We start from the raw sequence: 13228 nt of genomic DNA, 5'->3' as shown, positions 1-13228 counted from the left end.
CTATGCACAGGGAGCCACCTCAGGGGGCAGGAGTGCATGGAGGGATGGACATAGGGAAAAGGTAACTATGGGGAGGAAGTGGGAAGGGAGCTGTTGCATTGTGGGAAATTGTGGTCAATGTCATGAGACAAAGTGTATGTGAGTTGTTGTTTGGAAAGTGAGTTTGCTCTGTAAATTTTCACACAAATCACAATAAAAAAAACCAAGCTCTCAAAAAAAAAGCAATTATAAAACCAGCTAATGTCATAGCTAATGATGAAATATTAAACAATTTTTTCCTAAGTCTGAGAACAAGGCAAGAAAAAAAAAGTTCACATAATGCGAAATCTGAGAAAAAATATAAAATAGAGCAAAGGGATAGAGAGTGAAAGAGGTACTGTCTGAGATGTCTTAGCCAGAGAGGTTTCTGATATGAAAAAGATAAAACACTAAAACATAGGTGTTGAAGCCATTTTTTAACTGGTTCTAATAACTTCAACAGGGTAAACAGAGAGTAAAACTGTTGGCAGATGAAGGTAACTGTTTTTCAAGGTATATTGATAGCAAGTTATTATTCTTATTAAGATTAGAAAAAATTGGGGATTAGAACAAATAATTAACAATCATTAAAAATAATTACACAAGTTCAGCAAATGTACATTGGTCATTGAAAATACAGTCTGACTCAAAATTAAGAATTAATTAAAAATAAAAGTTACTAATATGGATGGATAGAGAGATAGCTAAATCAATAGACACGTTTAAAACAGTAGAGTAAAATGTGAAGCATAGAATCAGGTATTGGATATACAGGTGCTCACTGTCAAAGTCTTTCAACTTTTCTGTATGTTTGAAGGTTTACATAAAATGTTGAAACAAAAATTTTAAAATAACACGTTGTTGTTGTTAGCTGCTGTCAAGTCTCTTCTGACTCATGGCACCCCCATGTGTGCAGATTAGGAGTACTCTATAGGTTTTCAAGGCTGTAACCTTTCAGCAGTAGATCTCCAGGCCTGTCTTCCTAAGGTACCTTGGGGTGGATTCAAACCACCAGTTTTTTGGCTGGTAGTCAAGTACTTACTCTTTTGTACCATCTTAAAAAAAAAAAAACAACATAAAAAAACAGGGCAAGAGTAAACTCTAACCAAGCCTTTTGCTGTTGAGTTTGTTATGATTCATAGTGAACCTATAGGATAGGGCAGAACTGCTCCATAGGGGTTCCAAGGCTGCTAATCTTTATGGAAGCAGACTGCCTCATCACTCTCCTATGGAGTGACTGGTGGGTTCAAACTGCAGATCTTTTGGTTAGCTACTGTGCATTCAACCACTGCACTACGGGAGCTCCTTAGAAAAATCTTTAATATCTAGGGATGTATATGGGATGAAAGAGAAAAAGAAATACAAGGAAGTGATTACTATAAAGATCAGAATAGTAGCTCTTTTTAGAGGGAGTGAATAGGAGGGCTGGAATTGGGATAGGGCACATGGAAGGGTTTCTGACTGGCAAAATGCTATTTTCTGACATAGATGATAGTTATGAGTGTTAACATTTTAATAAATTGCTAAACTATATGTGTTTGTGTTTTCTTAAATCTGTGTTCTATTTTAAAACAAAAAGGTTAAAAAAAAGCATATACTATGTTCTGTGTTCATAGGAGGAGGTCTTGTGGCACAGTGGTTAAGGCATTTGGTTGGCAACCAAAATGTCAGTGGTTTGAACCCACCAGCCACCCCATGGAAGAAAGATGAGGCAGTCTGCTTCCATAAAGATTTACACCCTTTTAAGCCCTATGGCCACTCCTCGGAAGGAAGATGGGGCAATCTACTTCCGTAGTGATACTGCCTCGGAAACCCAAGGAGGGGTCACTATGAATCAGGTTCGACTTGATGGCACACAACAACAACAACAACAAAGCCCTATGGGTGCAGTTCTGCTCTGTTCTATAGAGTCGCTATGAGTTGGAATTGACTTCATGGCAGTGGGTGTGGTTTGATTTGTGTTCATAAGTGGAGATTATTGACTATGCTTTTCATTGTAGGGTGATCTGGCCAGACTTTCCCACTGGCAAAATCTCCAATATCAGCTTCTTTAACTGAGTAGTTCTCAAATGTTTTGCTTTCAAATCCCTTTACACTCTGAAAAATTAGTTAACATTTCCAAAGAGCTTTTGCTTATGTGAGTTACATTGGTCAATATTTACCATAGTGGAAATTAAAACAAGAAAATTAAAATATTTATTAATTTAAAAATGAAAATGAATTATTTGTTAATGCAAATTTTTTTATGAAAAGCAAACTTATTTCCTAAATATTTTAAATTTTTCAGAGTTTTTTAAATCTCCAGCTGCACTCCCACATCTGCATTCAGTATCTTGCAATATCACATATTGTGTAGCTCTAGAAAACTCCACTGCACACTTGTGAGAATGAGAGTGAAAAGGCAGAAAACAGCATAGTCTTATGTTGAGATTTAACATCACAATATTATTTTGAAAATAGATTTGACCTCACTCACCCTCTGAGAGGATCTTGGGAACCTCAAATGTTCCACAACGTACTTTGAGAAGCACTATTTTAGCTGCCTTTTTCTTGAGCCTTGTTGGAATGCTATTCCTGACTGCTACTAAGGGACTGCCACAGAGGTACAAAGTACCCCTAATTGTGGAGTCTTTTAGGGACTCTATCATAGAAGTCCACTACTCATCTGTCAGTTTGTTGTACTGTGGTGGCTTGCATGTTGCTATGAGGATAGAGGCTATGCCACAAGTATTTCAAATACCTGCAGGGTCACCTGTGGTGGACAGGCTTCAGCAGAGCTACCAGACTAAGACAGACTGAGAAGAAGGATGGGACCATTCACTTCTGAAAAATGTGGACAGTGAAAACCTTATACATACTGTCTCGAAAGTCTGTTCTTGTCATCAGGTGATTACAAAGAACTGTGTGCATATCCCATTGTCTCTTCTGAAGGAAGATTATTTACCAGCTCTACCGAGATTCTCTGAGAACATGTTAAGTACCGATCTCAGAATCAACTGAGCAGGGAGGGAATTAGAACACCTGACCCTTTTAAAACAGTGGTTCTTAAACTTTAGTGCGCTTCGGAATCACCTGGAGGGCTTGCGAAAACTCTGAATGCTGGTCCCTCCTTTGGATTCTGACTCAATAGGTCCGGGGTAAGTTTCAAGAATTTGTATTTTCATAAGTTTCCCGCTGGTCTGGGAATCACACTTTGAGAACTTCTAATGTAAGAGTTAACCAGGCCCTTGACATTACTCAAAGAAGGAATCTAGTGAAAGTATGGTTAGTGTTAACATGAAGTTATTTCTAGGGAAGTAGGCAAGCTCTTTAACTAGATACAATTTAAAAATAGAGACCAATGAATATGAATAAAACAAAATGTCTCATGCTGTAGGTGAAACCTGAAGTGTCACATGCTGTGAACAATACAGGTTTATAATTGATTTTCCTGGTTTTAGTTTGCTTGTCAGCCTCCGTTTATGGAGTTAGCAAGCAAGTTAAACAAGACCTAGAACCACATAGGAATATAAATGAATACGTATAAATTCTGTTCCACTTTTGAAGCATGATCATATTAACATCATTTTGTCCAGTTCTTTATTTTATAAACACCAAAAGAATTACCCGTGTGCTTTTTCTATTGAATTCTTCAAAGTCTTTTTCTTTTGAAGAATTACAAATACACTGTGCAAGTTCATGATTAAACTACCTCTTGTTGAGAAGGGGCTCTGTGGTACAGTGGGTAAGGCATTTGGCTGCTAACCAGGAGGTCAACAGTTTGAACCCACCAGCCACTGCATAGGAGAAAGATAAAGCATTTTGCTTCCATAAAGCCTTGGAAAACTTATGGGCAGTTCTGTTCTATGAAGGAACTCTGATAGTGCCATTGTAAGGCATTTGGCTAACCAAAAAGATTGGCTGTTTGAATCCACTAGCTGCTCCACGGTAGAAAGATGAGGCAGTCTGCTTCTGTAAAGATTTACACCCATTGAAACACTATGGGGGTCGCTATGAGTTGGAATCAACTTAATGGCAGTGGGTTTGATTTAGTTTGTTGTTGAGGAACTTAAGATCTTATGTAGAAAATACTGAAGTTGAGGGTGAAATCATGAAAGTCCTAGATTTTTATGTGTATTAAAATAAAAAATATACAGATTTCTGGTATCCACTTTGAGTATTAAAGAGCTTGGAACTTTTCACTTCTGTCCTCACGACAACAAAAAAGCTGAATAAACTAAAAATCAACAGCTCTTCTTATATTCATCAGAGAATTGAGGTCCCAAGAACTAGAGACTTGGAAAAACAGAATCACAGCTTTCTGGGAACAGAAGCTGCTGGAGCTAGGAAATGGAAGGGGCACTTAAATGATAATTCATGAACTGCAGGAGACTGCGTATGGGATATAGTAGCCCTGTTGGTACAGTGGTTAAAATGCTCAGCTGCTAACTGAAAGGTCCATGGTTAGAACCCACCAGCCTCTCCGTGGAAAAAAGACACCACAGTCTGTTTCTGAAAATATTTACAGCAGTAAATCTTGGAGCAGTTCTGTTCTGTCCTATAGGGTCACTATGAGTTGGAATTGATTTGAAGGCAGTAGGTTTTTGTTGTTGTTGTTGTTGTTGCGTGTGTGTGTGTGTGTGTGTGTAAATAGTTGGCAAGAGAAAAACTCCTGGAGACCCAGTCTCACAGGGGGCCCACACACATGAGTTACCTTCAAGAACCCCATCAAGTTCTTAGGATGAAGATCAGAGAAAAATGCCATGATACTTCCAGCAGCAGGGATAGGAAAAGGAACTATTTTGAAGTATGTCTAGAGCATTCTCAGTGACAAACACCTGCCTTCAAGGGAAACTACTAAACTAGAGCCTTGTCTGACGTATGGGAAGGACAGTGAGACAATTCAGCCCCTTTTGGCCTATCTGTGTCACATGATGGGGAAAAATAAAGGCTAAGAAACTCTTCTGAAGGTCACAACCTATATAGACTCAGGCCACCAAACTGAGATGTAATCATAAGAACATGTTGCCTCCTCAATACCACCAATTAACAGGGCTCCAACATAACAGCAGTGGATTACAATGGAACGAGTTGCAAAACACAGACACTGTTTAAGGAGTTTCTAGGAACAACCAATGATAACACAAGGACACCAGAGGAAATTTTAGCCTCTGGCAATGACAGCTACAACAAACAATCTGCTACCCAATGCATCATGTTCAGCTTTCAACAAACAAAATTACAAAACATGCTAAACAGGCAAGAGAAAAAAAATAGTTTGGTGAGACAACATAAGCATCAGAACAGATATGTCAAAGATTTTGGAATTATCAGACTGAAAATTTTAAATAATTATGGTTAATATGCTAACGGATCTAATGGAAAAAGTAGACAACAAGCAAGAGCAGCTGGGTAATTTAATCAGAGAGAGGAAAACTCAGAAAGAAAAGAAAATGCTAGAAATAAAAAATACGGTAACGTAAATGAGGAGTACCTTTGATGGGTTCATCAATAGACTACACATGGCCATAGTACAATCAAACAGAATGCCAGCTCATGATACAGTAGTCTCTAGCTGATTGTCTCACCATTAAAATATATAACGGATGTTATAAACTACAAAAATCAAACAAAACCAAACCCACTGCCATTAAGTCGATTCTGACTCATAGTGACCCCCATTGGGTTTCCAAGGCTGTAAATCTTTACAGAAGGAGATTGTTTCACCTTTCTTCTGTGGAGCAGCTAGTGGGTTCAAACCACTGACCTTTTGGTTAGTAGCTGAATGCTTTAACCACTACACCACCGGAGCTCCTGTAAACTACATAGCAATGAATAAGTCATGGGGGTGTGGAGGACAACCTGAAAGAAATTAGCCGGTCTAATTCAAATTTATCCTTAAATTTCCATCATATCCCACTGAGTTGGAGTTGATTCCCACTCATAGCTGCTGTATAGGGCAAAGTAGAGCTGCCCTACAGGGTTTCCAACACTATAAATCTTTACAGAAGCAGACAGCCTCATCTGTCTCCCACAGAGACACATTTTGTTTAGCAGCCAGATGCATTAACCACTGTCACCAGAGGTCCTTAAAACTCCACCGTATAGCTTACGTAAAAAATAAAGAACTTTCATCTTATGGAAGCTGTGAATTACATAAATGACCAGCTTTATGTCTCACCCTTTTTCCTGTAGCAAGAAACCCAGGGCTAAATATGTTGTCCGTTTGTTGTAATTACTTATATAAAATACTGAAATAAGTATATATGTATATGTGTTTGTAAGCTCATTCCTTGTTCCACGTATGCCCTTATCATTTCTATTTCTTTTCTCTCATTTTTAATTGTATCATCTTGCTGTATTTTATGTATCTTTGTAAGTCATGACATTGGTATACATTTATAGATGTTGTTGTATGCATCGAGCTGATTCTGACTCATAGCAACCCAATGCACCCCCCCACCAAAAAAAAAAAAACCAAACTCAGTACCATCGAGTTGATTCCAACTTATAGCGACCCCTTTGGGTTTCTGAGGTGGTAAATTTTTATGGAAGTAGATTGCTCAGTCTTCCTTCTGTGGAGTAGCTGGTGGGTTTGAACCTCTGGTTAGCAGTCGAATGCCTTAGGCACTATGCCACCAGAGCCCCTTAGCAACCCAATAGTGACTCTATAAGATAGAGTAGAACTGTCCTATAAGGTTGTAATCTTTATGGGTGCAGAACACCAGGTCTTCTCTCCCATGGAGCTGCTGGTGGGTTCGGACTACCGACTTTTTGATTAGCAGCCAAGCTCTTAACGATTGTGCCACCAGGCCCCTTTATTTACACATATACATAAGATAAACTAATGTAGTAGGCAGAATTATAAGATGGCCCCCAAGATCCCCACCACCTGGTCTACACATACCTTCTCCCCATTATTTAATCAAACATTGATCCAGATGGTGCTTTGAAGGGATTTTCCAGATGTAATTAAAGTCCCAAATTAAATGATTCTAGTCAGGTAAGCCTTAAAAGGGATGGGAACCTTCTTGGTGAAAGTGATTCAGAGTATTAAAGGGATTTGACACAAAGGTTCTCTGTTGCAGGCTTTGAAAATGGAGGGGACACATGTAAGGAATGTAAGAGGCTTCTAAGAGATGAAAGTAGCCTCTGGGTAATGAACTAAATGAGACCTCAGTCCTACAACTGCAAGGAACTGAATTGTCACAACAACTTGAGGCAGGAAGAGGATCCTGAGCTCCAGATGAGAGCACAGCCTAGCTGATACCTTAATTTTAGCCCATGTAACACTCTGAGTGAAGAGCCCAATTGCATCATGCCTGAATATATGACCTGCAGAACTGTGAGCTAATGAGCATTGTTTTAAGCTTCTAAAGTTGTACTAATTTGTTATGGCAACAAAAAATTAAGACAACTGAATACTCTGCTTCAGGAAATTATAACTATTATTTGTTAAATATTTATTGATGTTAAATCCACATTACACCAGCACAACAATCCAAAGAAGTATGATAGTACTTTTTTTTTTTTAATATAAATACACATAAAAGGTGGCAAAATAATGCTAGTTAATCCCAAACCCAGCAAATTAGCAAGTCACATTCAGAAAAATTTGGCAAATAAGATATGACATCAGTCATAATACTATAATATAGATAGGCCCGTGAGAGACTTTGTATGGTATCTTAAATTCCTATCAGCAATGCATGTAACTGTGGCCAAAGAAACTTGTACCACTCTGCATAGAACATCTGCCACCCAGTGCTTAAGCCTATTAATCATTTAAAACATGGTTGGTTGGTGTTCTTACAAAGAAGTAGAAAGCTGTACATGTGAAGCAGTAATAGGAAATATATAGGGTGGTACACAGATACAAAATTATTAAAAAAAAAACACACACTACATATTGAATTGAGTAAGTGAGCTACAAGAGTTTGACAATTTTAGTATAAATAATGAAAGGTATATGTGTTTTGCATAAGAAATACAGTGTTCTCTTTTCATAACAAAGTACCATTAAAGCCTCATGTTTTATAATATTAGGCCAAATTATTTTTTTCTCCTTTTTAAGATTTATTGGTTCCGACTTAAAACCATCAAGTCTGGTCAGAATCAACTCAATCTAGCTGATGCAGAATCATCGGCATTTAAAAAGCAGTCTTGGCTAAGACACCACTACAAACTGCTCAGAACCCAGCACCTTTTTACAGCAAGGTTTCATGGCAGCAGGGACATGAACTAGTATTTTCCATTCACCATATCTTGATGCCATTGGAAAAAAAAAACAGGCACAAACCTGTTTTTCTCTCTCCTTAAGTCTTCATTTCCCTCAGGTAAACTAGGTCCTCATTCAGGTCAATCTTGCAGTCTCAATCCATTTTCAACTTGCTCTACACATCTAAAATCTTCAACTACTACACAAACTTCAGACACACTGAAATTTCCATAGCACACGTGCTCCAAATTTCCAGCTGACCATGGATTCCTTGACTTGTAAATGGCAGTGTTTTTCTTTTTTTTTAATTTACATTTTAGACTGGTTTTGAAGAAAACCAAAGAAAAGCTTGGCCCTTCTCGTTTGATCTAAATGAATACAGTATAATTGGGCTGCTAGCATTTTCCTTCATTGCCCTCCCTATTCCCCTTCCAAGCCCTTGTTTCCTCCAAATACTACATGCCTTGGTCATCTGGGTGGTTTGGATGCCTTTCGTGGAATGGACAGTCATATATTTCTGCTTTATTCAGAATACTTTATATTACTTATACTTAAATTAGCCTTTTAATATGGTTTGTAAATAAGCTTCCTACCAAGGTAGCATGAAAAGAAAATTCTACACATAAAGAAAAAAAAGTTAAGAATGTAGGTATTAACTTTGTTAGAAAAGTCTTGGTATCCATGAAATTTAAGGCAAATAGTTCCTTCCTTATGATTTATATAAAACAATTTGTAAAGACAAGGCATTTACTTGGATTTCTTTTTCCTTTCTCATCCTTACATATTGCACTTGTTTCACTGTAGCTGTCTGGATATACTCCCACTTTAGAATCATTTTAGTATTATTTGTTGTACAATTGCCTCATGTTAAGCATTTCATTTTATCATGCTACATAGCACCTATAGCTTGTGTTTGAAGGCACTTACTGATAATACAAATTGTGGTTACCTTCGCACAATTGAGTTCCTTTAGCATTTTGGCATTTCAGACCATTTAAATCACAGCAATTCTAAAAGTTTTAAATTGGATGATGAATGTGAATTTTCTGTGCAGTGTGTACGTTTCTATTAGTATCACCTTCTTAAACTCTAAGTTTGGTATATCAAGTAAGAAGAATATTATTTTGGTGGTTTTTTTTAAAAATTTCTTATAGTCAAAGGTTTGTTTCTGCCTCTTACAATGTGACAAAGGAATATGCTGATCAAGGCAAAAAGGCTGTATCAGTGTCTCAGCTGTAACAAGAATGTTGGATTACAGGTCCTCACTTTCCACCAAGCCGGTATTCAGTGTCAGGTGAGATGGGTTGGCTTCGGGTTGGAACGCTGCTTTGATGTCTAGTCCCTGGTCCGAAAGTGCTGCATAGCGACTGGTAGAGGGCCGTACTTTTTTTGGCTTGGTGCTCTGTGGCTGCTGATGCCACTGGGCTACAAAGAAGAAAGAGTAAATTGAGATTTTTAACCAAGATACTACTGGAAAGCCCTTACTGAGTTTCAATAAATACAGAATGTCTTTTGATATATTGTTGTTGTCAGTTGCTGCTGAGTCTGTTCTGATTCATGGCAACCTCATGTGCAGAGGAGAACTGCTCCATAGGGTGTGAAGCCTGTGACTTTTTGGAAGCTGATCACCCTGTCTTCCCAGGCACCTCTGGGTAGGTTCAAACTGCCAAACTTTTGGCTAGTAGTCAAGCATCTAACTCTTTGTACCACGTAGGGACCTCTGTTGATATATACCAGGCACATGTTCTTTGCAAAAGATCGAATGGACATATCCATGGTAGGAACATTTAGGGATATTTTTGCGTTTTACTCTACATATTGCAGATTTACTACCTGACCGGGGTAGTGAAACTGTAACAGCTAGATAGTAAAGACAACACATAATTTATTTTTAAGCAAATGCTGTAGCACAAGGAATCCTCTGAAATAGTCATTACACTTCCTAATTGTCATCCTTTTTCCCATCACTAAAATCTCATTTTCTTCAAAGGCTCAATATCTATAAATGCCATAAAAATTAGGGATAGTTGTTTTAACACTAACCAAGTGAAAGGAATTAGGCAGTAAGGAAAGGCTGAGGTCACTCATTTCTTGAAAACCCTCACAGAAGTATTTCTTACTCATGAAGATATAAAATTTGAAATTAGCTTTTATTTTTTCTAGTTTTGTTTTCTTTTTTATGTCTATGGTTTGCAAAGGGCTATTGTCTTAGTTTGTAAATTCAATAGGAGCAGTTTTCTTTAAATTTAGGATACATGTACATAAATACACATACACAGACACAAACCTGCTAAACTGCTTAAGATATACTGATGACAAAAGCACTAAGCCACAAAAGTATGCATTCTAGCATCACAGTACACACATTTCGAGTGCATTAGGACACTGTGATAGGATTATAATATAAGAAGAAAGGTTAAAAGGCAGTCATTTGCAGAACACAGAAACAAGAAAATGTGAAAAACAAATGGTTATGCCTTTGCCTACTGTTAACTCCTAAGGATGCTTGAGTAAGGAAGCCACAACTGACTAGCCAAAGTAAGAGAAATCAACATGCATAGTTTGCTAATAATTCAAAATTCCTGAGGATACTTGGGTATTTGTTCTCCTGGTGTGGTTCACTATTAGTGTTGAGAAACTATAAATAGAAAGAGAGAGAGCAATATGAAACTTTTAGCAAATAAAACACTACAGTTACTTAAAAGATTATACAAGAGCAACATGATTTGCTGCCCATATGTCTTTTTTCTTTCTTTCTTTCTTTTTTTTTTTTTTGTATACAATTCAGTGAATAAAGGCACGGAGCTGAAGTGAAGTGGCACTCACTGTAAACATCTAGCCTGGCAGTACAGGACACAATCCCAGCTTCATTCTTGGCTGACACAGTATACCACCCAGCGTCTTCTTTTGTGGCTCCCTGAATGAGCAGGCAGATGTAGCCATGATTATCCTGATGCATGCTAGAGAAAAGGATAAAGTCATTAGGGTTCTAAATTTTTAAAAAGTGGCTCTGGACATGAAGCATCATTTTTAATTAGATCATTAGAAACCGAATTGTGCAAGTAGCAGATAATAGGTTCATACTTATTCTAGAGAGGCTGCTAGCCCCATTAATGTTAATGGGAGAGAAGAACAGATGTCAAGAGGTTGAATAAATCTACGCACTTAATTTCTAGTCAAGGATCTGCCTTTATAAAAACCACTGAATGGTTTTTCTATCATCATGGAAACAACTGAATTCAACTTTTCCTTAGATACAAAGATAAATACTTAAAAAACAACAACAACAAAACCCCAACCAACCACCATTACATTAAGTCAGAATGTGCTTGTCAAAGCTTGTGTTTCTCAGTAAATCATACGTTAGGGTAATGGATGGTTTGTTTTTAACATGAATATCATGACTTTCACATACACAGATTTGCTTGCTATGTATGTTATCTTTTTGATACATCATTAGGAGTGGGCAGTTCGGGATTAGGTGAAATCATTGTGTCGTCTCACCTCACTCTGTCAGTGCTGTGAGTGAGTGACTCATTTTCTTTCTTCCAAAATATCTGAGGTGGTGGCACTCCTGAAACACGGCATTCCAGCCTCACTGGGTACCCATCAGCAACTCCTGTGTTTTGCAGCTTCTCGATAAACACAGGGGGTTTGTGTGCTTCTTTAGCTGAGGGAAAATGAGATGAATTATCTATCAGTGGTATACAAAAGGAGCAGTAGAAAGCTTTCTGAATCTTGTTTGAATACAGCTTTTAGTTTTTATTACCATCTTGACTTGAGGTGGTGAGATGATAGTCCACTCTTCAAATTATTCTTTTACTAAGCAAAGGTTCATATCTTTCATTCCACTCATTTATTCCATCAATTAATTCAGGTCTAATAGGCCCACACAACCCACTGACCATCTGCTCCACAAAATGACTGTCTGACAGGTTGCATGAGACTCCTCAGTGCTCACTGGCATCTGTGATGGCTTCGTTGCTAATTACATTACTGTGCACTCAGTCTTTACCAACCACTGCCACCTAGTGATGTTGCAAAGGGCAAGTATTTCTAGAAATCTGATTCACTTAGACGCTCTCATCAATATCTAAAAAGTTTGTTTTGATAATTCTGAAGATCTCTAATTCCTGGATTAAGGATTTAAAGGAGGGGAAGTAAACAGGAAGCATCTTTATCTAAATTTGACAGCCTTATACAGTTACCTATAAAGCTAAAAATGTACATCCTATAAGTTACGCTCCAATTTGTATTCTTTGCAGGAAGCTATAAAAAAAGACAACTTATTATTGTCTAGCCATTAAAAGACAACTTTATTATAATAATGTTTATTATTTATTATTGTTAATAACACCATGAATATTACTTCTCAATGGGGAAATTGTTTTCTTGGATCAGTAGTAGAAACAATTTTATGGAAAGAATAAGGTTTAATAATTTTCTTCTGTGGTACCAACAATGAATTTGAGGAAGTACGTTTCCCTCTACCACTAATCTCTCACTGGTAGTGACAAATATATCAAAGCAAAACAGAGAAGAACCGGGTGAAGAGGATAAAATTTCCTCCTGAAATTTTCAGTTGCTTGAAACTCCCTGAGACTTTATATTATACAGAAGGTTCTATTTTCATTGGCCTTTATATTATTCCCTGATCTAGGGTTGGTTTTGGGGATAAAAGCTCAGTATTCTTTCTGGGTCCCAGTTAAGAAAAGAATATAAAATGTAGAGAATAAGCCTTGTTGCCAGTAAGAATAACACATCTACCATTTTGGAGCACTGCTGTGCAGGGTACTGGTTATGTAGAGTTTCATATAAATCTCTATGTAATCCTTACATTACTATGTAATCCTTATGAAATTCCTGTGAGATCCTATGATGCTCATCTTACATATGGGGAAGTTGAGATGCAGTGATGTTCTATGTTTGCTGAAGGACACACAGTGACTAAAATAAATGAGAGTTGGAATTTGGACGAGATTGGCCATGTTCATGCTGGTATGAGATCGGATG

At 37.5% G+C, this 13228-nt stretch overlaps 1 protein-coding gene across 1 annotated transcript in view; it reads right to left on the bottom strand.

Moving 5' to 3' along the window:
- Nucleotides 1–9467: 9467 nt before the first annotated feature.
- PALLD (palladin, cytoskeletal associated protein) overlaps nucleotides 9468–13228 on the bottom strand; it is a 578399-nt gene continuing 574638 nt past the window's right edge. Inside the window, exons 18-20 of the mRNA XM_007952894.2 lie at nucleotides 11720–11885; nucleotides 11042–11175; nucleotides 9468–9640 (exon numbers count right to left, since the gene is read on the bottom strand). Coding sequence (XP_007951085.1) covers nucleotides 9468–9640; nucleotides 11042–11175; nucleotides 11720–11885 — 473 coding nt within the window. The remainder of the gene's footprint in view (nucleotides 9641–11041; nucleotides 11176–11719; nucleotides 11886–13228) is intronic.

The sequence above is a fragment of the Orycteropus afer genome, unplaced genomic scaffold, assembly GCF_000298275.1.
Source record: "Orycteropus afer afer isolate SDZICR_OR568_19922 unplaced genomic scaffold, OryAfe1.0 scaffold00364, whole genome shotgun sequence".
Lineage (NCBI taxonomy): Eukaryota > Metazoa > Chordata > Mammalia > Tubulidentata > Orycteropodidae > Orycteropus > Orycteropus afer.
This window is presented reverse-complemented; position numbering and strand designations above follow the sequence as displayed.